Source organism: Procambarus clarkii, chromosome 8, assembly GCF_040958095.1.
Source record: "Procambarus clarkii isolate CNS0578487 chromosome 8, FALCON_Pclarkii_2.0, whole genome shotgun sequence".
In the NCBI taxonomy this organism is placed as follows: Eukaryota; Metazoa; Arthropoda; class Malacostraca; order Decapoda; family Cambaridae; genus Procambarus; species Procambarus clarkii.
In genome coordinates this window covers 37,756,672-37,781,584 of record NC_091157.1, presented here as the reverse complement: position 1 = coordinate 37,781,584, position 24,913 = coordinate 37,756,672, and the positions used below count along the sequence as shown (strand labels likewise).

At 42.0% G+C, this 24,913-nt stretch overlaps 1 protein-coding gene across 1 annotated transcript in view; it reads right to left on the bottom strand.

Moving 5' to 3' along the window:
* Positions 1 to 4,074: 4,074 nt before the first annotated feature.
* Positions 4,075 to 24,913, bottom strand: part of LOC138360349 (cell surface glycoprotein 1-like) — a 60,169-nt gene continuing 39,330 nt past the window's right edge. The window contains exons 2-3 of the mRNA XM_069320255.1: positions 4,452 to 4,652; positions 4,075 to 4,234 (exon numbers count right to left, since the gene is read on the bottom strand). Of these exons, the coding sequence (XP_069176356.1) occupies positions 4,075 to 4,234; positions 4,452 to 4,652 (361 nt within the window). The remainder of the gene's footprint in view (positions 4,235 to 4,451; positions 4,653 to 24,913) is intronic.

Below are 24,913 nucleotides of genomic sequence, written 5' to 3'. Positions count from 1 at the left end.
CAGTATTCTACAATCCTCATCTGTCTCAACTCGTCTCATTAATTTTGCATCATCCGCGAACATCATCATATAGGACTCGACTCCTTCAGACACGTCGTTCACGTATATTAGAAATAGAACTGTTCCCAGCACAGATCCTTAAGGTACTCCACTCGTTACGGTTCGCCAGTCCGACTTCTCGCCCCTGACTGTTATTCTGTAGCTTCTTCCTGTTAAGGAATTCTTTTCCCAAGGTAGGACTTTTCCACTTTCTCCCGCCTGCCTCTCAAGTTTGAATAGCAGTCTCCTGTGAGATGCTGTGTCAAATTCATATTGGCAGTCCAGAAATATGCAGTTGGCCCAACCTTCCCTGTCCTGCCTTATTCATATTAATTTATCATTGAATTCCAGAAGGTTTGTTTGACATGAACTCCTTTCTCTGAAACCATGTTGGTGTTTGTTTACATATCTAATGTTTTCTAGTTGTGTAACCAGCCTTAACCTGATTATTCTTTCCAGTACCTTACTGGGGATGCTTGTCAGTGATACTGGTTTGTAGTTAAGTGCCTCTTTCCTATATCATGTTTTGAAAATTGGTACAGCATTTGCCTTCTTCTAGCAACTTGGCAACTCTCCCTTCGTAAGCGACTCATTATAGATCCTTGCTAGAGGCACGCTGAGGGCCTGCGCTGCCTAATTTAGTATCAGTGGTGATACAGTGTCTGGTCCAACTGCTTCAGTTTGATCAAGTGTTGTCAGCTGTTTCATGACCTCCTCTGCTGTCACCTCTATATCTGTCAGTCTCTCATCTTGGGTAATTTCCTCTTCTAACAATGGGAGCTGCTCGGGCTCGGTTGTGAACACTCCATGGAAACTGTCATTCAGTACCTCGTAGATTTCATTGTAATTTTCTGTATATGGCCCCTCCTCTGTTTTCATTTGTCTTCTTACTTGGTTGTTCACCGACTTTTTCCTTCTTATATGACTATGTAGTAACTTAGGTGGCTTTTTCGCTTTCAATACAATATCATTTTCATAATTCCTTTCCGATACTCTCCTTATATTATTGTAATCATTCCAAGCTCTGTTGAAGCTAATCATATTCTCATCTGTACTTTCTCCTTGCCCTCCTGCTTCTCATTTGTGCTTCCTGGAACTGTCTATTAAACCATGAGATTAAATAATCCCTTCAACTATTTTCCTTTAATGTTGGTATGAAACTCTCTTCGGCCTCCTTGCATTTCCACTTGACTAGGTCCATCATATCTTGTACTGTTTTTCCTCTATGTCTTTGTTCCTCTTCTCACTGCACCTCTCCCAGATATTCTCTTTTCCTTCTGTAATCCCCTTTTATATAGTCTGCTCTCTTTATCCAGACCTCTTGTCCCGTGGTCACATTTATTAGCTCGATCATGTACTCAATGACTAGGACACCATTATCACTGGCTCCTAGTAGTATTTAATGTTCAATACTCGTATTTTTTCTGCATTCTGAGTAAAAATCAGGTCTAGCAGGCTTGGTGTATCCCCTCCTTTTTCCCTTTTGACTTCCTTCACAAGTTGTGTTAGGAAATTCCTGTCTATAACTTCCACTAATGTTGCTTCCCACGTTTCTTCCCCACCATGGGGATTTCATGATTCCCAATCGATCTCTCCGAGATTTAGGTCTCCCATGATCAGCAGTTTCGCTCTCAATCTGTGAGCTAGTGTTGCTGCCCTCTGCAGTTCATCTATACATGTCTTGTTGTTGTTGTTATCATACTCCTGTCTGGGGCCTTCTACTGTTTGGTGGGGGATTGTAGCTTATCAAGATCACAATCTTCTTCCCATCACTTGTCAGATCCCAAGTATGCAGCTTGTGTTTCCATTGGTCCACTTTCACTGGAGTGGAAAAACTTTGTATCACAACATCAACATGGGTTCAGGGATGCCAGATCATGTCTCACAGGATTGATTGAATTCTAAGACCAGGCAAGAAAAAGAAGGGTGGGGCAGACAGCATATGCCAGAAATTTTTAGATAGCCAGAAAATCTTTGACACAGTACCTCATAAGAGGAGTGCACACACTGGAGTTGCAGGCAGGAGTGAAAGGGAATGTACTCCACTGGATAAGGGAGTACCTAAGCAACAGAAGACAGTGAGTCACTGTGAGGGGGTGAGGTCTCGGAGTGGCGAGGAATCACCAGTGGAGTCGCTCAGGGATCAGTTCTTAGACCTATACTGCTCCTGATATATGTAAATGATCTCCGAGGGGGCAATAGATTCGTTCTTCTCAATGTTTGCTGATGATGCAAGGATTATGATTGGAATTAAGACAGAGGAAGATAGAAGGCTACAAGATGACCTAGACAAACTGAATGAATGGTTAAACAAATGGCTACTAAAGTTCAACCCAAGGAGTAGTAGTAGGTATCTTTCAGTCTCGGTAGACTATGGAGTTGCGCCCTTGTTGTCAATTCTGGTGCAGCGTCTGGTGTGACTGACGAGGCCAATCCGAGAATGGCAGTCCATCCCACACTGAGCACAAACGAAGTCCGATTCTGGTCTGTCTTCCTGGCTCCCGGCTTTCCTTCTCTGTCTCTTTGCCTCCGATTTCTTGGCAAGTGTCTCCTCGAACTTGGAGAGACCTTTTTAAACAGACTGCCCCCAGGCTGAACAGTCTGCAGCCAGTGTTCCCCACGTAGCAAGATCGACGTCCATGGCTTTCAGATCCCTCTTGCATACGTCTTTGTACTGTAGCTGAGGCTTGCCTGTTGGACGCCTTCCCTGCGTCAGCTCTCCGTACAGGAGATCCTTGGGGATCCTGCTGTCGCCCATGCGCACAACGTGCCCGAGCCAGCGCATTCGTCTCTGTTTCAGCATTACATACATGCTGGTGATTCTTGCTCTGCCCAGGACGTTGTTGTTTGTCATCATGTCCTGCTAGGTGATGCCCAAGATGCGTCGAAGGCAGCGCATGTGGTAGGCATTCAGCTGTCTTTCCTGACGGGCGCGGAGTGTTCAAGACTCACTGCCATAAAGGAGAGTGCTCAGGACACAGGCTCTGTAAACCTGAATCTTTGTATACTCAGTCAGTTTATTGTTGGCCCACACTCTCTTTGTCAGTCTGGACATGGTAGTAGATGCATTATCGATGTGTTTGTTTAGCTCCGTATCAAGAGAGAGGGAGTCAGAGATTGTGGATCCCAGGTACACGAAGTCGTAAACGACTTTCAATTTGGAATCAGAGATGCCGATGTTAGGTGGGGAGTCCACTCCTTGTCCCATGACTTGTGTTTTCTTCAGGCTGATGGTGAGTCTGAAAGCTTGACAGGCCTCGCTGAAGCGGGTCATGAGCCGTTGGAGGTCTTCGGCTGAGTGGGCAGTGACTGCTGCGTCGTCGGCAAAAAGGAAGTCACCCAGACACCTCAGCCGAACCTTCATCTTTGCTCTCAGGTTGGCGAGGTTAAAGAGATTTCCATCCGACCTGGTCTGGAGGTAGATGCCTTTCGTGGCAGATCCGAAGGCGTGATGCAGCATAACTGCAAAGAAAATCCCGAATAGGGTTAGAGCCAGGATGCAGCCATGCTTTACTCCACTTCGGATGTCAAAGACATCTGATGTTAGGCCATCAAAGACCACGGTGCCCTTCATGTTCTCATGGAAAGATCTGATGATGCTGAGGAGCCTGGGTGGGCATCCGATCTTGAGGAGGATCTTGAACAGGCCATCCCTGCTGACGAGGTCGAAGGCCTTCGTCAGCTCTATGAAGGCTACGAAGAGTGGCTGCTTCTGTTCCCTGTATTTCTCCTGCAGTTGTCTGAGGGAAAAGACCATGTCGATGGTGAACTTGTTAGCTCTGAATCCGCATTGTGATTCTGGATAGACTCTCTCTGCAAGTACTTGGATCCCCCTTCAGTGTGACTCGAGCAAACAGCTTTTCGACAATACTGAGGAGGGAGAGTCTACGGTAATTGTTGCAGTCGCCCCGTCATCTTTATTCCTTTACAGCGTGACGATGTTGGCATCCCTCATGTCCTGTGGCACCTCTCCTTCTTCCCAGCAGAGGCAGAGAAATTCATGCAGCTCCATGAGCAGGCTACCTCTGCACCACTTCAAGGTCTAAGCAGGAAAGCCGTCTTTTCCAGAGCTTTGCCAGAAACAAGGGAGTCTTGGGTCTCGCTGAGTTCTTCGAGGGTCAGTTCGCTGTCGAGCTCCTTTAACACAGACAGGCACTCAATGGCGCTCAGGGCGTCTTCGGTGACCACATTGTCCCTGGCATATAGCTCAGAGTAGTGCTCGACCCAGTACTTCAGCTGCAGTGTCTGGTCCTGAATCACCTCGCCTATGGCAGATTTCAGAGGAGCGGTCTTCTTCTGGATTGGGCTCCAGGGCCTGCTTGATGCCGTCATACATTCCCCTTACATTGCCTGTATTTGCTGCAGTCTGTATCTGGGAGCAGAGCTGGAGCCAATAGTTGTTGGCACATCGCCTGGCGCTCTGCTGTACTTTGCAGCTGACGGCCCGAAAAATCTGTAAGTTGCGCTGACTTGGACAAGCTTTGTAGGCTGCCAAGGCATTTTTCTTCTTTTCGATGACAGGTGTCATCTCTTCCAAGTGAGCCTCGAACCAGTCTGCCGACCTGCTGGTCTTCTTGCCAAAGGTGGAAATGGCAGCGTTGAACACAGCGTCTCTGAAATTTTGTATACATTGTTGGGAAAGTTGTCTAGTTAATTTATAATTTTGGACTAAGCCTGGGAAAGTGAATTATCAGGAGAAAGCGCCAAGCTATTATAACTACATAGCAAGCTATTATAACTTGGGAGGGATTAGGATTTGGGATGGGGCTTATGGTGCAGAACCATTTGGACGGTGGGGGATTGAACTCCAACCTGTAAGATGAGAGACCGCTGCTCTACCGCGCCCTGCACAACTAACCCCAGTAAATGCACCCCAAGTAAATGCAATGTAATGAAACTAGGGGGGAGGAAGTAGTAGCCAAGCCACTGTATACCAAATGGGAGATGAAGTCCTTCACGACACAGACAAAGAGAAAGATCTGGGAGTTCATATCACATCAAACCTGTCTCCTGAAGCCCACATCAAAAGAATAACATCTGCGGCGTATGCGAGGCTGGCTAACATCAGAACTGCCTTCAGGAATCTGTGCAAGGAATGTTTAAGAACCTTGTATACCACATTTGTAAAGCATACAACCCAGCATGGAGCCCGTACCTTGTTAAGCACAAGAGGAAGTTGTAAAAAGTTGAGAAGTATGCCACTAGGCTAGTCCCAGAACTAAGAGGAATGAGTTACGAGGAAAGGCTGAGGGAACTGTACCTCACGTCGCTGGAAGAAAGAGCCTGGGGAGACATGATCACCACAAACAAAATTTTCAGGGGAAATTGACAGGGTAGACAAGGATGGATTATTTAACACGGGTGGTACACGCACAAGGCGACACAGGTGGAAGCTGAGAATGCACTAGGAAGTGAAGTGATGGAGGCTGACTCCATAGACAGTTTCAAATGTAAATATGATAGAGGTCGAGAAGCTCAGGAATCTGTACACCAGTTGATTGACGGACGAGAGGCGGGACCAAAGAGCCAAATCTCAATCCCTGCAACAACAACTAGTTGAGTACACACACATATAATTGTTCTTAACGCTCTATCACTCTCCTATATTCTTTAGCAAGTCGTAATATAGAATTTATACACTACAGATTTGAAAAGCAGTAAAATATGAATATTCCATGAATAGCTCAACTCACTCTGCCAAGAATATCACATGGTAAGGAAGTGGTGAGGCTGCAGAAGACGAAGCTTCTTGCCACTGTCTCCTGTTTGATGCTTAACTGTGTTGTCTTTTGTAACCTTCTTCCTAATCTCAGAGCTATCAATAGTCTTAGAGATAACGAGGTGTAAGAGATAACGAGGTGTAAGAGATAACGAGGTGTTAGAGATAACGAGGTGTAAGAGATAACGAGGTGTAAGAGATAACGAGGTGTAAGAGATAACGAGGTGTTAGAGATAACGTGGTGTAAGAGATAACGAGGTGTTAGAGATAACGAGGTGTAAGAGATAACGAGGTGTTAGAGATAACGAGGTGTAAGAGATAACGAGGTGTTAGAGATAACGAGGTGTAAGAGATAACGAGGTGTAAGAGATAACGGGATGTAAGAGATAACGAGGTGTTAGAGATAACGAGGTGTAAGAGATAACGAGGTGTTAGAGATAACGAGGTGTAAGAGATAACGAGGTGTTAGAGATAACGAGGTGTAAGAGATAACGAGGTGTTAGAGATAACGAGGTGTTAGGGATAACGAGGTGTTAGAGATAACGCGGCGTTAGGGATAACGAGATGTTAGAGATAACGCGGCGTTAGAGATAACGAGGTGTTAGAGATAACGAGGTGTTAGAGATAACGAGATGTTAGAGATAACGAGGTGTTAGAGATAACGAGATGTTAGAGATAACGAGATGTTAGAGATAACGAGGTGTTAGAGATAACGAGGTGTTTGAGATAACGAGATGTTAGAGATAACGAGGTGTTAGCAATGTGAACTGTCTGTCTTAATGGAGCCAGAACTTCAGGGACTATCAGAGAATAGAGCGAAAGAGTCTGAGTGGCAGATGCCAAAAATTAGTTAACGAATTGTCAACGAGCTGGTAACGATTTTACAAAACAGATACAAAAGTTATGGAAATTTCCGCTAGATGAGCGAGAGGCTTTGATGTATTTGCCAAAGTTAGCAAACTTTGGGTGAGGGAAACGTTGGTGAGGAGAGATGTTGCCAAACTCCGCCAGGAATGATGGAAGTTAGCGAGGTGTTAATGAGAGGACCAGACACACAAGAGATTTTACATGCCCTGTATAACACTTATTAAAAAGTTAACGAGTGACATTAAAATTATATATTAATTATGATTATCATTATTAACAAAATTGTAATGATTGCTATTGTTACCATTATTATTATTATTATTATTTTAATTATTTTTATTATTACTACTACGGCTTTCATGATTAATTGTTTTCATTATCTTTAGTAATTTTATATGTTTAGGTTTTAAAACACTTAAAATTTTTATTATTTAAACACTTACATTTATGATGTTATAAAAGAGTCGATCGCACATAACCAGGAAATACCGCCTCGCTCAGTCAACACCTTCCTCACACTACTAGGTAAGATCATAGAACACACGTACGTAAGAGATACATAGTAACCCGCTATGGGAGCACCATAGCAGGCTTTCTGGCCAATGGTAGGTTCATCCGGCTGGGCTCCAGCCTCCCTCTCACTCTAGGAAAGTGAAGCCGCATCAGATAACCAGACCCAAACGAAGCTGCTCCACGCTATGAAGCTCGTATGGTTATGCCAAGACTGCAAGGTGAGGGCTGGAGGAGAGGCACTTGTCATCTGCATCTCCACCTGAATGGACAACACAGCAAAGCTCACATTACCTACATGGCTTCTCCCTACCACCAAAATGTGTCTTGCATTGTTTGAGAGAAAACGTTTGCCCCCCCCCCCCCACGGTTGAGAGGCGGGACCAAAGAGCCAGAGCTCAACCCCCGCAAACACAACTAGGTGAGTACACGTTAAATCTCCTCCACACTCATGCATATATATACGCTGCAGAGGTGAGAACCACGGATGGAGCGAAGGTTTATTCTTTGTGAATGGTGAAAACATGAGAAGATGTTTAATTATTTAAAGTCAATTTCTGTACATAGATTTCTCGTATAGCTACAGTCTTAGATGCAAGTTCTCGTTCTGGTAGTTGAGACGCAGCGCCGGAACACCCAAGGGAAGCTTGTGTGGCAGCATCAGTACGCGATGACTTGAGTGGCATATGAACTAAGCATTTTGAATTCAATATATGTAATAAATAATATAACTATTTTCGCCTAACAAATTCAACTGGACGGTAGAACGACGGTCTCGTTTCATGCAGGTCGGCGTTCAATCCCTGACCGTCCAAGTGGTTGGGCACCAGTCCTTTCCCCCGTCCGATCCCAAATCCATATCCTGATCCCTTCCAAGTGTTATATAGTAGAAGTAATAGCTTGGCGCTTTCCCCTGATAACTCTCTTCCCTTCCCTCTCGCGCCTCCAACCCCTCTCCCATCATGTTTCACTCCTAACCCTCGTCTACCTCAATTTCTTGTCTTCGTCTTACATCTACCTCCTTCCTTCCTTCCTTCTCCCCTCCCCCACCTCCTTCTCCCTCCTCCCCCCCCCCCCTTCAATCTTACAATTACAGTCACAGGGAAGAAAACTTCAAGAAAACCCACAGAGGAGGATGACCTGAGTTTTCTGGGAAGCTCCATTAAATTGTCTGAGGACTGCCAGTCTTCCTCCCACAGTGACGCCTCTAATGGCTCAGGTCTCAGACATCACACACCAACTTGTTTTGTATTTTTGTAAGGGAAATGTGGGAAGGAGCAGTGTCTCTCTCTCCACTTATTATCTTACCTCAGCCGCTGGGGAGGCTGCCACACCGTGCTCGTGTACGGCCGCCCCAACATAACTGGTGCATGATATCAACACATTGAAAATATAAATATAAATTCACCCAAAAGGATTCGTAAGAGAATTCATGTGGGAATATATTGAGGGCGGTTTGGTTGGTTCGAACTTGCGTGTTTGGTCTTCACAGAAACATAGTGTTTACTTGACCACGATGAGCTCAAAGTATCAGACGCAGAAATTCTACTTAAGTTTCAAATAGTTTCTTTATTTGGAATTCTGGTTGTGATACTTTTGTGCTTATCTTGGTTAAGTAGGAATCGTATGGTTCTGGTATGATTAGAGATGCCAGTTCGATCTCACCATATTGCCTTGATATTTTGTCATAGACACATCAGACTATTGGGATTTCATTGCGAATTTGAAAGTTAGATATACAACAAACAGTCTCGAGAATGAAATTGGTTATAGTGGCAGCAAGCATTGCCAGTCGTTACTGGCAACCTCGTAGTTCTACTTGTGCCGCAGTCAGCTAACACTTGAGCGCTAGCTAGATATCCAGACTAACTCCTACAGTTTTCTGAGGCATTCATACGCACAACAAGAGACAAATAAACTCAGCACAAGGTTCTTGCTGATAGATATAACTTGCGGTGATAGTGGCAGTAAGAGAATCTCAGATGGGAGATAGTGATATAAACAGGTGCTGGGCAGGAGATGGTTTAGTAGGCAAGTGCTGCTCAGGATATAATGTGGTGCCACACAACATTGTTACGGATGGGTGCGTTACACTTGGTCGACTCCCACAGTTCACAGTCTGTACATGATCCTCCCCTTTCATGTGATAATCTGGACAACTATTCCTTTGACATAATGCCAAACTTGCTCTGATTTCTAAGTCTAGTCTAATCAGTGAGAAAAATGCATTTTGTTGATTTGTACTACACATGACTTCGGTCCGAGTTAGCTTACTTGATGTAGCACTGTGTAGGGGGACAATCTATTTACTTTATTCTGGGTTCTAGAGATGTACACCTCTTATTTTAACCACTACATAAATACTTCAGGAACACTGGGAGGCTTGGTCCTTCACACCGATTCTCAGGATTTCCAAGTCGATGAACAACACTATGTGCCTAAATGTATTTGTGGGACATTTGGGGCTTGAATCTAATTATTTAAATATTAATGTAGTAAATTAAATTACGAAGGACCACCCACTTTTATAGTAAAGAGGGAAACTGAGAAATTATGATCATTTGATAATTCCTAGATGAACCAGTAACTATGGATAAAATACTAGAGAATATGATCATAGAAATAATTAATGGGCTATATAATTAAATGAATCAAACCTCAAACACCTACATTGGGGGGTTATTACTGGAACTCAGTACGTCCAGGAACTAGTGTGGTTCGTTCACTAATCCAAGATATAATAATCTAATCCTATGAATAATTATGAAATCATTGTCATTATCATTAATGAGAACATAGATTATGAATATAATAATAATAATCATAATAAACACATGTCAATCCAATAAAAGAGTTCTGCATGTAAAGAATTACAAATAATAAATTAGAGGAATACAAAGGAATCTTAGCTTAATGACGATTCCTTAAAGTGAGTCACGAAGATTCCTCTAATCCTCCTGAGCTCGGCGTAGAACCCTTAGGAGCTGGATAACATGGGAGTGGGCAGCTAGGAGAATTCTTCTCACATGCTGCAAAATAAATGTTCACAGTAGCAACTAATTAGACTACTGGAGTTCTATATCGAATAAATTACTATTAATAATGGGTAAGAGATAATGACCTGTGCTTTGGTGTTGGTATACGTCGTCACGACAAACTACCCAGCTATAATTCTACACCCTATCAGATGCATCAAATAAGGATAAGATACTTAGCTAATATGGGCACTGTGTAAGTTTTAAGTTTGCCGAAATTCGCGTCCCAGGCTCTGGCTTGGCCTATCCTGGATAATGACGCGCTTCACTGGCCGGTCATGTGGAGTCACAAAGAACCAGATTTGATAGGTTCCTTGTATGACACTGACACCAGTTGAAGATATTATCTGCAAGGCTCTTCACGCCTCACAGTGGCGACTTTCTTCGGGAGAATGAGTAGCGTTTACCCGGATGGATGGGTAATGGCGTCTCCTCGTGAGCACTACGTGAGCAGGTCCGCTCGGGAGCGTGTCAACACGTGTACTCTGGCGTCTCCTCCGCTCCGCCCCGCGTCCCGCATTTGTTACTCAAATTATTTTATTGTGAATATTATCATTTCTCACAGTTGTGATTGAAACGTACGGGTTAGGACGAGTTTATTATTTGGAAGAGTTAAATATTATTATTTGCCAGCTCTATGATAGGAAACGTATAATGGAGAAGAATTAATATCTCTCCAGGGCATTCACGTGTGACGTTAATTTTAATACTAGATAACTGTTATGACTTTAACGCTCTATTCGGCTTTAGTTGGAGGTCAATTTATCTGTAATTAATTATCACACAGAACGCCGTTGTTTATAGAGAATCGAATTCAATTCTCAAGCACATTGGATATAAATGTGTTTATTACAATGAAATCTGACGCAATACTGGCGTCGGGTGACGTGAGAATTCTAGCCTATTATACAGATGAAATTATTAGTACATGTGAATTCTACGTTGTGTTAATTTTACTTACTACAATGATTAGTAGAATTAGTAATAATTAATGAGAATACAACAGTGTTGTATTCGGTGTTGGAAATTTCCAACATAACTCCGGGGGGAGGATTCTAGGGTCGTAGTGTACTGTGGAGTACTGACCTATCCCGAAGTTGAGATTAATATTAGTATATTAGTATGTTAATATGTTAGTACACACATAACGAACGTCCCGTATTTATCAAGGACTTACAAGAACTCAGGTCTTGCTATTTACATGTCAAATGAAACATGTTACTTATAGCCTACACAATAATTAAAGAATTGCTCTTAGTTGAGAACTATAATAGGCTTGTAGTTTCCCTTAGTGGAAACACGTATTAAATATTGAAACATTAAATGATTAAGTCATCGGTAATCAGGAACCCTCTAAAGCTCACAATAAACTCAGCAACTAGGGTTGCAGTGACATGTAATGGTGTATTACGTAGCTGCTGAATCCTAGGCAAACTCAGAATAAGTTCCTAAGAACTGATAAACTATTGTATAATTATACAGTAAATATTATTAGTCATTTAAGATCAAGGAGACTATGACACTACAGTAAGGTCACTGTCTAGGGTCGCTGTGACTTGTAACTATTGGGTTACTAGACAATAACATCACGCAGTATCATGATCACCCCAAATTCAAATGAGGAAATTGAATTTAATGTGCACTGCCGTGCAGTAGTCATTCTGACTGATGGTACAACTAATTTGCTAACTAGCTAAAATAATAGAAAGTAGAGAACTGAAAAGTTTATTCATTAAAATCAAGGAAAATTCTGAGTCGACAGTGAGATTAGTAGCCTAGTCATTCTGACTTATGAGCTAATTAAATGGCAGCTCATAGGCTTGACACTGTAAACTGGTTAGTACGAAATCACCTTTACATGAATTTGAGTTTATTAAATCAGTCTCTATAAGTATAGTCAACTGCAATTAATGGTGAGTACAGAATAGGCTAGTACTCAGTTGACACTAACTGAAGTCCCTAAACCTACCTAAATAAATGGTTTGAATTTCTAACCTACCTAAGTAAGGGACTAAGCTAATTGTGAACAAAAATGTACTCGAATTAACATTGTGAGCAGTATTGAGCTCATTAACAAGTCGAGTTATATTGAACTCGTGAACATGGTGAGCTATATTGAGCTCGTTAGCAGTGCTAACAGGGTGAGTTACAGTGAACTCGTCAACAGTGTTGACAGGGTGAGCTCGTTAGCAGTGCTAACAGGGTGAGTTACAGTGAACTCGTCAACAGTGTTGACAGGGTGAGCTACAGTGAGCTCGTTAGCAGTGTTAACAGGGTGAGTTCAGTGAACTCGAATTAACGAGGTGGAGTTTTGCATCATTCAATTATCATGGCGAGCAGTGCTCGTGGCATGGGGAACATTAAAGTGTTCGATTGTCATGGCGAGCAATATTAAGCTCGTATGCGCATGGGGAACAAGCACTCATATTATTACGTTAATTCTAAGGTGAGCTATATTAAGCTCATGAAGCATGTTAATTAACAATGCTGATGTTTAACGATAATGCATTAAACATATTAGTTCTCTGTAAATTCGCTTACTTATTAGTAAGTTTGCAAGTTTGTTCGTGCTGCGCTCCTACACAAAATAAGCAGAAACGAAAGAAAACAACTCAAACAAATGGATGCAAGTATTTATCACTAACTCTTAGTGCAGAAAACATGGTATTAAGAAGGTTTTCTTGGCAAACCTTTAAGCGCAAGTATAGTGGACCAGTGGTCCTAGTGAATTTGTAATTACTGATGTTGCTTGATGACTTCATAGAATTACTAAATTCAGGAAATGAAAGTGGCATTGAGTGCTAGATTCTCTAGCCTAACATTATTAATTACCTAGGGAGTACTAGATTCTCTAGCCCAACATTACAATTTACCTAGGAAGACTGAGTGTGGTCAATTACTACTTGTCGAGAATAATTCTAGGTCTGCAGTGAATTCAATAGTTTGGTCGCTGTGACTTGTACTTGTTTGAGTACGGACCATTGGTTTTCACTGAGAGCTATGAAACATCTCGGCGAGTATCAATTGCACTACATTCAATCTGAGTTTATTACTCAGCTGTGTTTCTCCTTTTAGCTTGCTGCTGGAGAATTGATTTACTGCTGACTAATTTATTATTGTTGGCAGGCTTAGGCTTGTTCACATTCAGAACTTTACCAGTAAGTAAGTAGCCACCTGCAGATTGGAGCATATTCATGCCCAATCGTTTAACATGTCCAGTTATGAACTGGTAATAGTAGTCGGCTCCTACTAGTACATCTACATTGTTAAGGCGGTCAGACGTTAACTTGTTGTCAGCCAAATTAATTTCACGTTCCTGCAGGAAGTGGGCTGTGTACCCCAGACCCTTAATATTTAAGTCTAAAGGTATTTGATCCACAACAATGGCTTGGACAGCCTTGGCATGACTACCTAGTCGTACAAGCGGTTGAACTACTGAGTATTCATGGGTTCCTCGTTTTATCATGAACCCTGACAAGTTTAATTTTACCTGTCCTATTGGTTGTAAATTAAGTGCCTCTGCTGCTCTTTGAGTAATGAAAGTTCTCTGGGAACCTTGGTCAAATAGTCCACGTATGGTGATCTTGGTTCCTCTGTTCTTCACTTGAAGTTGGGCAGTAGGCAAGGCAGCATCCACTTGAGATGCTTGTGAAGTTACGCTGTACACATCTCGCACCTTGCAGCACTGTACTGGTGTAGATTCTCTACGTCCTATTCTAGGATTGACATAATTTGTCTTAATTAATTTGCACAGTGCAGCATGATGCTTGCCCCCTTCTACACCTATTGCAGGTGTTCAGTGGGGTTTCACAGCTGTTAACATTATGTGGTTTGAGACACCTAGTACATTTGTGTAACTGTTTGAGTCGTCTGACTCTTGTGTCTCTAATAGGATAATTAGTACATTTGTACAGAGAATGTTTTTGATTGCAAAACAAGCACATTCCCCATCCTACAGATCGTTTAGAGGTTACCGGTTTAGGTAAAACAGTACTTGCAGGTTGTGATGGTTTTGCTGTTTGCATTTGCTTGTTATTTATTCTCTTGTGAGTACTTGGAGTACTCTGGGGAACCATTAATAGGCTCTTGGGAGTACTCTTTGGACTATTAGGTCTCTTAGGAGCACCTGTGGGGCTCTTAGGCCTCACTGATGAATCAGTATTTGACTGATTGTTGTTACATTGATTATTAGCACCTTTGTTACCTAGTGACAGTGTCACTTTAGAAGTTTCAGGTAAGGAAACTGATGTAGGTACAGTTTTGGTGCATTCAGATTTAGCATTAATTGCTTGGTCTGCTGTATGATTGCTCATATTACGCAAACCTGTAAATATATCCTGCATTGACAGGGTATTACCATTCTGGCATACATATAATTTATTAAGTGTGTCACCAGACAATTTTCTTTGGATGATAATTTTAGTCATCCACTCAGTAGTTGGGTGATCCACCTCTTTACTGAAAGAATTTATCAGTGACTCAAGCTGGAAACTAAAGGCTTGTAAAGAGTCAACTGATTGCTCTGGTGAAGATAAATTTAATAATTGGTGCACAAGGTTTATAATAGTCTTCTCATTGTTAGCACTTACTTTAGAAGGCTGTTGTGAGCAATTGTGACCATTACTTGTGTTGCTTAAGGCTTCTTGCTTAGCCTCAGCTTTGATTACAGCTTCGACTGGTGCTGCAGCATTAGCTTTATCATTTTCTGGTTCAGATTCACTGATTATTGCAACTTCACTTGTTTCATCTGCAGCTTCACTTGTTTCTCTGGGTTCTGGTGATAAGCTAGTTAATTCAGTAGCCTTATGTATTGAACTTATAGAATCCAGGGAACCTTGAGAAGAGTGGTCTGAAATTTGATCAGACTCTGTAAACAAATCATCACATGAAGCTGTATTAGATGAGAGGTTAGAAAATGAAGGTTGAACTTCAGTTGTGGATCCTGTGTAGTGATCAGTATTGATTAGAGGATTCTCCTCGTCTTGAGGTAGTTCAGGTATTTCATCTGAACTGAGTGTTGACTCAGGTGTAGGTCTATTAATGATCGGCTCTATCCACTCGGGAATATCTTGTCTCGCAAGCACCTCCTTATATTGGTCTAACCTGGTTTGAACGTAATGTTCATAGTTATCAAGATCAGATTCTGTTAGACGTAAGTGGTCTGAGACAGTATGACCGACTTGGAGTAAATTCCTGTGGGACTCGATTACAGTCTTTACATGATCATATTTTTGGATGGCGTTCCTTATGGAACTTGCTAGTCTGTAGACGTCACCTGGGTCAGTTTCTACACAGAGATGACATCTGATAAGTAGTTCTCCTAGTCGAACTTGAAGAGTTCTCAAGAATCTTGCATTCCTTTCTAGAGGATTCATTCTTGCGGTAAATTGAGCCTGATAGGGCTTATGTAGCTAGTGGTATAACTATGTTGTCTGCTCCTTGATGTAGAGCAGGTATAAGTATTGACAGCCTGGTATTTCTTGAGGCTGGTTGTAATTTACCTCATTTAGAGGTTAGCTACCTACCTAATAATAAGCAACTAAGATTTGAGTGGTACCTTGGTCTCACTACAGGTGTTCCTCAGCTTAGCTCTTCTAAATCAGCCTCGGATGGGTAGTGGACTTACAGTAACACTCAAAGACATACATAGAAATATGTAATAAAATAATTACACAATAAATGGTTAATCCCACCCTTGATAGGGTCAGCACAAAGTGAATAATATATGTCACTAACTAGCTCAAGCCTAGTCGTGAGAATTTCTACTTAAGAAACTACAACTATATTTAGTCTATGCTTGTGCCAAATTCAACACAATCACAGCCTAAATTGCTACCTAATAAAGGTTGGCAAAGATTATATTATGGTGCAGTAATGTGCAAATAATTGTGCTGTGTTTTTTTTTTTTTTTTGGATTTTATATAATATACACTTGTATAATTATGTGTATAAGAAATTAAATGAACACAAAGGAATTATTTGTGTTTGGCAAGTATTCTACTGCCGTAAATATTACCTAACTCCTAAATGTACTCCTAATTGTGGAATAAAATGTTATCAGGGTTAGTAATGATTAACTAGTATGAGATCAGTAATTTATATTAGTATACTGGATCCCTAAATGTTAATGATCCACCGACTTGAGTGAATCAGTAATTATAACATGGATTCAGGCTATAATGGACAGTCTGCTGACAGCCATACATTGAAACATTGGTATAGCCTAAATGGTTAACACTTAATTGGTGTTAGTGATTAATATAAGGTTATGAGCTGTTGCTCTTGGTGACCTAAAGATTCTACTTCAGTATGAAGTGTAGGTCTAAATGTTGTGGGTAATTGGCTATGACCCACTAAAGCTACCTTATACATGAGGTGAAAGTAGCAATATCTTAGTGTGATCTAGACTAACTGATGTGTTACACTGTTAGTTGACACAATTAATTAAATAGTTAGTCTAGCTTATGTCACACAAGGATTAGTTATTAATGATTAATATTTTAATTATAAATTTAATGCCTATCCGGTTCGATAAGGACCATAATGTGGGACATTTGGGGCTTGAATCTAATTATTTAAATATTAATGTAGTAAATTAAATTACGAAGGACCACCCACTTTTATAATAAAGAGGGAAACTGAGAAATTATGATCATTTGATAATTCCTAGATGAACCAGTAACTATGGATAAAATACTAGAGAATATGATCATAGAAATAATTAATGGGCTGTATAATTAAATGAATCAAACCTCAAACACCTACATTGGGGGGTTATTACTAGAACTCAGTACGTCCAGGAACTAGTGTGGTTCGTTCACTAATCCAAGATATAATAATCTAATCCTATGAATAATTATGAAATCATTGTCATTATCATTAATGAGAACATAGATTATGAATATAATAATAATAATCATAATAAACACATGTCAATCCAATAAAAGAGTTCTGCATGTAAAGAATTACAAATAATAAATTAGAGGAATACAAAGGAATCTTAGCTTAATGACGATTCCTTAAAGTGAGTCACGAAGCTTCCTCTAATCCTCCTGAGCTCGGCGTAGAACCCTTAGGAGCTGGATAACATGGGAGTGGGCAGCTAGGAGAATTCTTCTCACATGCTGCAAAATAAATGTTCACAGTAGCAACTAATTAGACTACTGGATTTCTATATCCAATAAATTACTATTAATAATGGGTAAGAGATAATGACCTGTGCTTTGGTGTTGGTATACGTCGTCACGACAAACTACCCAGCTATAATTCTACACCCTATCAGATGCATCAAATAAGGATAAGATACTTAGCTAATATGGGCACTGTGTAAGTTTTAAGTTTGCCGAAATTCGCGTCCCAGGCTCTGGCTTGGCCTATCCTGGATAATGACGCGCTTCACTGGCCGGTCACGTGGAGTCACAAAGAACCAGATTTGATAGGTTCCTTGTATGACACTGACACCAGTTGAAGATATTATCTGCAAGGCTCTTCACGCCTCACAGTGGCGACTTTCTTCGGGAGAATGAATAGCGTTTACCCGGATGGATGGGTAATGGCGTCTCCTCCTGAGCACTACGTGAGCAGGTCCGCTCGGGAGCGTGTCAACACGTGTACTCTGGCGTCTCCTCCGCTCCGCCCTGCGTCCCGCATTTGTTACTCAAATTATTTTATTGTGAATATTATCATTTCTCACAGTTGTGATTGAAACGTACGGATTAGGACGAGTTTATTATTTGGAAGAGTTAAATATTATTATTTGCCAGCTCTATGATAGGAAACGTATAATGGAGAAGAATTAATATCTCTCCAGGGCATTCACGCATGACGTTAATTTTAATACTAGATAACTGTTATGACTTTAACGCTCTATTCGGCTTTAGTTGGAGGTCAATTTATCTGTAATTAATTATCACACAGAACGCCGTTGTTTATAGAGAATCGAATTCAATTCTCAAGCACATTGGATATAAATGTGTTTATTACAATGAAATCTGACGCAATACTGGCGTCGGGTGACGTGAGAATTCTAGCCTATTGTACAGATGAAATTATTAGTACATGTGAATTCTACGTTGTGTTAATTTTACTTACTACAATGATTAGTAGAATTAGTAATAATTAATGAGAATACAACAGTGTTGTATTCGGTGTTGGAAATTTTCAACAGTATTCATATTCATATTGAAATATAATGAAAAAATTGTACTCAAGATGTTCTTATTCAAATGGGCGATTTGGAATGCATAGACTGAAATTATTTTTTTTCTGTTGGCAGCAGAAGTTTTAACCCTTAGACAGTGGTAACTGCTAATTGATGATGCACAGGATAATGTGATTATTATTAAATGAAGACTTACAAAAATTCTTGTGTGGGTCTTACCTGTATGATGCAAATATGGATGTAATGGAGTTTACCTTGACCCATGAAAAAAATCCTGCTACCATTTCATGGTGTGAATGCGGTTATCATCATGAATGTTGCTACGGAAATGCGGTCATCACCATATGATGATATAAACAACTATTATCTAGTCATTCTCACTAACTGTTGTCTCCAACCACTTGGGCTGGACGGTAGAATGACGGTCTTGCTTCATGCAGGTCGGCATTCAATCCCCAATCGTCTAAGTGGTTGGGCACCATTCGTTCCCCCCGTCCCATCCCAAATCCTTATCCTGATCCTTTCGAAGTGCTATATAGTTGTAATGGCTTGGCACTTTCCCCTGACAATTCCCTCCCTCCCTCACTAACTATTGTCTGGGTTTTACACGTATGATGCAAATACGGATATAAAAGTTCACTGTGGACGAAAATAAAGAAAAACAAATGATAAAACAATCAGTGAAACATCAGAGAATAAATCAGTAAGCATCAGGAAAGTCGAGCACCAGGCCTTGTCATGTGCCAGGCTCAGACTTACACAGCGCCTCCACCCAGTCAAACTATATATATTCACTTATTTTCGTGTTTTACTTATATTCTGCATCCAAATTAATAATTCTATAATTTTTTTGTGAGTATTATTTGTATATTGGTGGGTATGACCATTTCTCCATAGCCGCTGTCTAAGAGTTAATTAGACAATAAGTTTAAAATATATTTGAAAGGAAGTTGTCCTGATTTGCACCACGCACATGATTTGCGTACTCATTCTTTATAAGTGTTGATGAAAAGTAGCTCAGTCAAAGTTGCCCAGTAATAAGGAGTATTCACCATTTTAGGTTAAAGGATACTGGTAAGTAAGCTTTGTTTAAGATATAAACAACACAACTCACAACTTGAATATATTATATCAATGTATAAGAGTAAAATAACTAAAAATAGAACGTCTGCTTGTTTGTCAGTCAAAGGCATGAAGCCAGATATTTGGGCCAATTATATGGGGACTCTCATTGGCAGGTTAGGATCGGCCCCCAATGTGCTTCAAACATGAGGATGGTGGATATGAAATGTTCTGCTCTATTTCCAAAGATATAAGTTACTTCAAATTTGGAGTCCAAATGTTTAGTTACCGCGGTGGAGGGAGTGTTTATTGAAGATGGTGATAGTGATGGTGGTAGGCGGGGACAGTAACTGTGTGTGCAGACAGAGGAAATGTATGTGTGGAATGATGAGAGCATGTGTGTGTTTGGTGATGTGAATGTGGGAGGAGACTGGGAGGATGCGCATGCAAGCGGAGACGGGTAGTGTGTATGTGTATGTGGGTGGAGACGGGAAGTGGCTATGTGGGTGGAGACGGATAGTGTGTATGTGGGTGGAGACGGGTAGTGTGTATGTGAGTGGGGGACGGGTAGTGTGTATGTGGGTGGGAGACGGGCAGTGTGTATGTGGGTGGAGACGGGCAGTGTGTATGTTGGTGGAGATGGGTAGTGTGTATATGGGTGGAGAGGAGTAGTGTGAATGAGGGTGGAGACTTACAAACCGTACATTAATGCTCGTGACCCGTACAGCAACAAAATCTTGTAGTGTTGGGACATTTACCGATGCTGCAATCTCAAGGTGGGTCACCAGTATAATCCCATGGTTTGTACAGGCAAAAATTTAAGTTAATCACCCCCTTAGGACTAAGTAATCACACATATAAAAATAAATGTGCATTAGACATATATTTCAGTTAATTATCAGTATTATATATATCAACAGATGGGCAATCACATGTAAATCAAAATAAAATTATGTCATCACAGACTAACATACTACAACAGAACATAATGATATAACAGAACTTAACTCCTAGATGTGATCCTTCCTGTGTCCAAACAGTTACTGAATAATTTTCTCACGGCAGGAGCCGATCTCGCTTCTGCACAACATTTTGAGTGCTAGTTTTTAATTAATATAAATCTTACTTAAATGGAGCCATATAATGGGAATTACTTAACTAAATTAAGGAATGATCAGATTTACATGCATAAACAGAAATAATGTAGTTATTAATATAATAGTTATAAAATTATATAATAAAAAGAATTTGTTGGCAACTGCCCATCATGGCAGGAAATAGTATCCCACAATTTTGCCGTCTAGGTGAACAAATAATAACAGTTTCCCACGGTCTTGCCACTAAGGGATCAGTACAAAATATAACTTTATCAGGGAAAGCTGACCACCACAAAAAATAATAACTGTTTCACACGGTCTTGTCCGCCCACTGATCATTACCACAATATAACATATCAACACATACTAGTAATGATATAAACATACATGAACATACAAGTGCTGATATAAGCATGCAAGTAATGATAAATTATATACACACATACAATTAATAATATAATATATAAGCACATACAAGTAATGATGCATGGAACTAGTAATTATTGAATATTTATATACATATCCAATATGGGTACGTAACAGAGACGGGCAGTGTGTATGAGGGAGGAGACGGGCAGTGTGTATGAGGGAGGAGACGGGCAGTGTGTATGAGGAGGAGACGGGCAGTGTGTATGAGGGAGGAGACGGGCAGTGTGTATGAGGGAGGAGACGGGTAGTGTGTATGTGGGTGTGAGACGGGTAGTGTGTATGTGGGTGTGAGACGGGTAGTGTGTATGTGGGTTGAGGTTATCTTGAGATGATTTCGGGGCTTTCAGTGTCCCCGCGGCCCGGTCCTCGACCAGGCCTCCACCCCCAGGAAGCAGCCCGTGACAGCTGACTAACACCCAGGTACCTATTTTACTGCTAGGTAACAGGGGCATAGGGTGAAAGAAACTCTGCCCATTAATTCTAGCCGGCACCTGGGATCGAACCCAGGACCACAGGATCATAAGCCCAGCGTGCTGTTCGCTCGGCCGACCGGCTCCCGGGTAATTACCCGGGAGCCGAGTAATGTGTACGTGGGTGGGAGACGGGTAGTGTGTATGTGGGTGGGAGACGGGTAGTGTGTATGTGGGTGGGAGACGGGTAGTGTGTATGTGGGTGGGAGACGGGTAGTGTGTATGTGGGTGGAGACGGGTAGTGTGTACGTGGGTGGAGACGGGTAGTGTGTATGTGGGTGGAGACGGGTAGTGTACTCACCTATTTGTGCTTGCGGGGGTTGAGCTTTGGCTCTTTGGTCCCGCCTCTCAACTGTCAATCAACTGGTGTACATATTCCTGAGCCTACTGGGCTCTATCATATCTACATTTGAAACTGTGTATGGAGTCAGCCTCCACCACATCACTGCCTAATGTATTCCATCCGTTAACTACTCTGACACTGAAAAAGTTCCTTCTAACGTCTCTGTGGCTCATGTGGGTACTCAGTTTTCACCTGTGTCCCCTTGTTCGCGTCCCACCAGTGTTGAATAGTTTATCCTTGCTTACCCGGTCGATTCCTCTGAGGATTTTGTAGGTTGTGATCATGTCTCCCCTTACTCTTCTGTCTTCCAGTGTCGTAAGGTGCATTTACCGCAGCCTTTCCTCGTAACTCATGCCTCTTAGTTCTGGGACTAGTCTAGTGGCATAACTTTGGACTTTTTCCAGCTTCGTCTTGTGCTTGACAAAATACGAGGTCCATGCTGGGGCCGCATACTCCAGGATTGGTCTTACATATGTGGCGTACAAGATTCTGAATGATTCCTTACACAGGTTCCTGAACGCTGTTCTGATGTTAGCCATCCTTGCATATGCCGCAGACGTTATTCTTTTTATGTGGGCTTCAGGAGACAGGTTTGGTGTGATATCAACTCCTAGATCTTTCTCTCTGTCCGTTTCATTAAGTACTTCATCTCCTATTCTGTATCCTGTGTCTGGCCTCCTGTTTCCACTGGCTAGTTTCATTACTTTGCATTTACTCAGGTTGAACTTCAACAGCCATTTGTTGGACTATTCACTCAGTCTGTCTAGGTCATCTTGTAGCCTCCTACTATCGTCCTCAGTTTCAATCCTCTTCATAATTTTTGCATCATCGGTAAACATTGAGAGAAACGATTATACCCTCTGGGAGATCATTTACATATATCAGAAACAGTATAGGTCTAAGGACTGACCCCTGCGGGACTCCACTCGTAACGTCTCGCCAATCTGAGACCTCACCCCTCACACTGACTCGTTGTCTCCTGTTGCTTAGGTACTCCTGTATCCAACGGAGTACCTTCCCTTTCACTCCAGCCTGCATCTCCAGCTTTTTCACTAGCCTCTTGGTTGGCACTGTGTCAAAGGCTTTCTGACAATCTAAAAATATGCAGTCTGCCCACCCATCTCTTTCTTGCCTGATTTTTGTTGCCTGGTCATAGAATTCAAGTAACCCTGTGAGGCAGGACCTGCCATCCCTGAATCCATGTTGATGATGTGTTACAAAGTTCTTTCGCTCCAGGTGCTCCACTAGCTTTCTTCGCACAATCTTCTCCATCAGCTTGCATTGGTATGCAGGTTAGGGACACTGGCCTGTAATTCAGTGCCTCCTGTCTATCCCCTTTCTTGTATATCGGGACTACGTTAGCTGCTTTACAAATTTCTGACAGTTCCCCTGTTCCCAGAGATTTGTTATACACTATGGAGAGTGGTAGGCACAGTTCTTCTACTCCTTCCTTTAGTATCCAAGGGAAGATTCCATCTGGGCCTATAGCCTTTGTTACATCCAACTCTAGCAAACACTTCCTTACTTCCCCGCTGGTAATCTCAAACTCTTCCAGTGGTTCCTGGTTAGCTATTCCCTCTCTTATCTCTGGGATTTCTCCTTGCTCTAAGGTGAAGACTTCTTGGAATTTCTTATTCAGTTCCTCACACACTTCCTTGTCGTGTGTAGTGAATCCTTCTGCCCCTATCCTTATTTTTATAACCTGTTCCTTTACTGTTGTTTTTCTCCTGATGTGGCTATGCAACAATTTAGGCTGAGTCTTTGCCTTGCTTGCGATGTCATTTTCGTATTGTCTTTCTGCCTCTCTTCTCATCCTGACATATTCATTCCTGGCATTCTGGTATCTTTCTCTGCTCTCCAGTGTCCTGTTATTCCTATAGTTTCTCCATGCCTTTTTACTTTGCTGCTTAGCTAGCCTACATCTCTGATTAAACCATGGGTTTCTCATCTTCATTTCACTGTTTTCCTTTTGGGCTGGGACAAACTTGTTTGCTGCATCCTTGCACTTTTGCGTGATGTATTCCATCATATCTTGGGCCGTCTTTTCCCTGAGCTCTGTTTCCCATGCTATATCTGTTAGGAATTTTCTTATCTCCACATAGTTTCCCTTTCGGTATGCTAACCTTTTGGTTTCGGTATCCCTCCTCGAGTTCAATAACCCTTCTTCAATCAGGTACTCAAACACTAATACACTGTGGTCGCTCATTCCTACTTTGGCCTCAAAACCGATTTCTCTTATGTCAGAGTCGTTCAGGGTGAAGACCAGGTCGAGTCTCGTTGGTTCGTCATTTCCTCTCATCCTTGTGGGTTCTCTGACATGCTGGGTTAAGAAGTTTTTAGCCACCACCTCCAGTAGTTTGGCTCTCCACGTATCCTCGCCTCCATGCGGTTCCTTGTTCTCCCAATCAATCCTTCCGTGATTGAAGTCCCTCATGATGAGCAGCTGGGATCTATTTCTACAGGCAGCAGAGGCTGCCCTCTCAATTATAGTGTTAACTGCCATGTTGTTGTTTTCGTACTCGACTAGGTCTTCTGTCATTTGGTGGAGGGTTATATATTACTGCTACTATTATCCTTGGTCCTCCCATTGTCATGGTGCCTGCTATGTAGTCTGTGAAATCTTCACAGCCCGGGATAGCCATCTCCTTGAAACTCCATTCCTTTCTCATGAGTAGGTCCACTCCACCTCCTCCCCTACCTTCCCTCTCTTTCCTTATTACTGTGTACTCCTGGAAAAACACGGCATTCGTAATGATTCCAGAGAGTTTTGTTTCAGTGAGTCCGATTATATCTGGGTTCACTTCTTGTGCTCTTTTACCTTAGTTCACTTGCCTTGCTTGTGATCCCATCTATGTTCGAGTACATTACCCTGAAACTGACTCTCTTCTGCTTCTCCTCTGGGGGGGGGGGGACCTGTGGGGTCTAGGGTGAGCGGGAGCTGGGAGCATCTGGTACGGGCAGACTGGTGGCTTGGGTAGGGGGGGGGGGGTGAGAGGGGGAGGATTGAGGGGGTGAGAGGAGGAGGTTTGGGGGGGATGGGGGAGAAGGGGGGGTTTGGGGGGCGTGGGGGGAAAGGGAAGGCTGAGGTGGGTGAGGAAGAGGGGAGGGTTTTGGGGAGTGGTGGAGAGGGGAAGGCTTAGGTGGGGTGGGGGAGAGTGGGGGGCTTAGGGGAGCAGGGGAA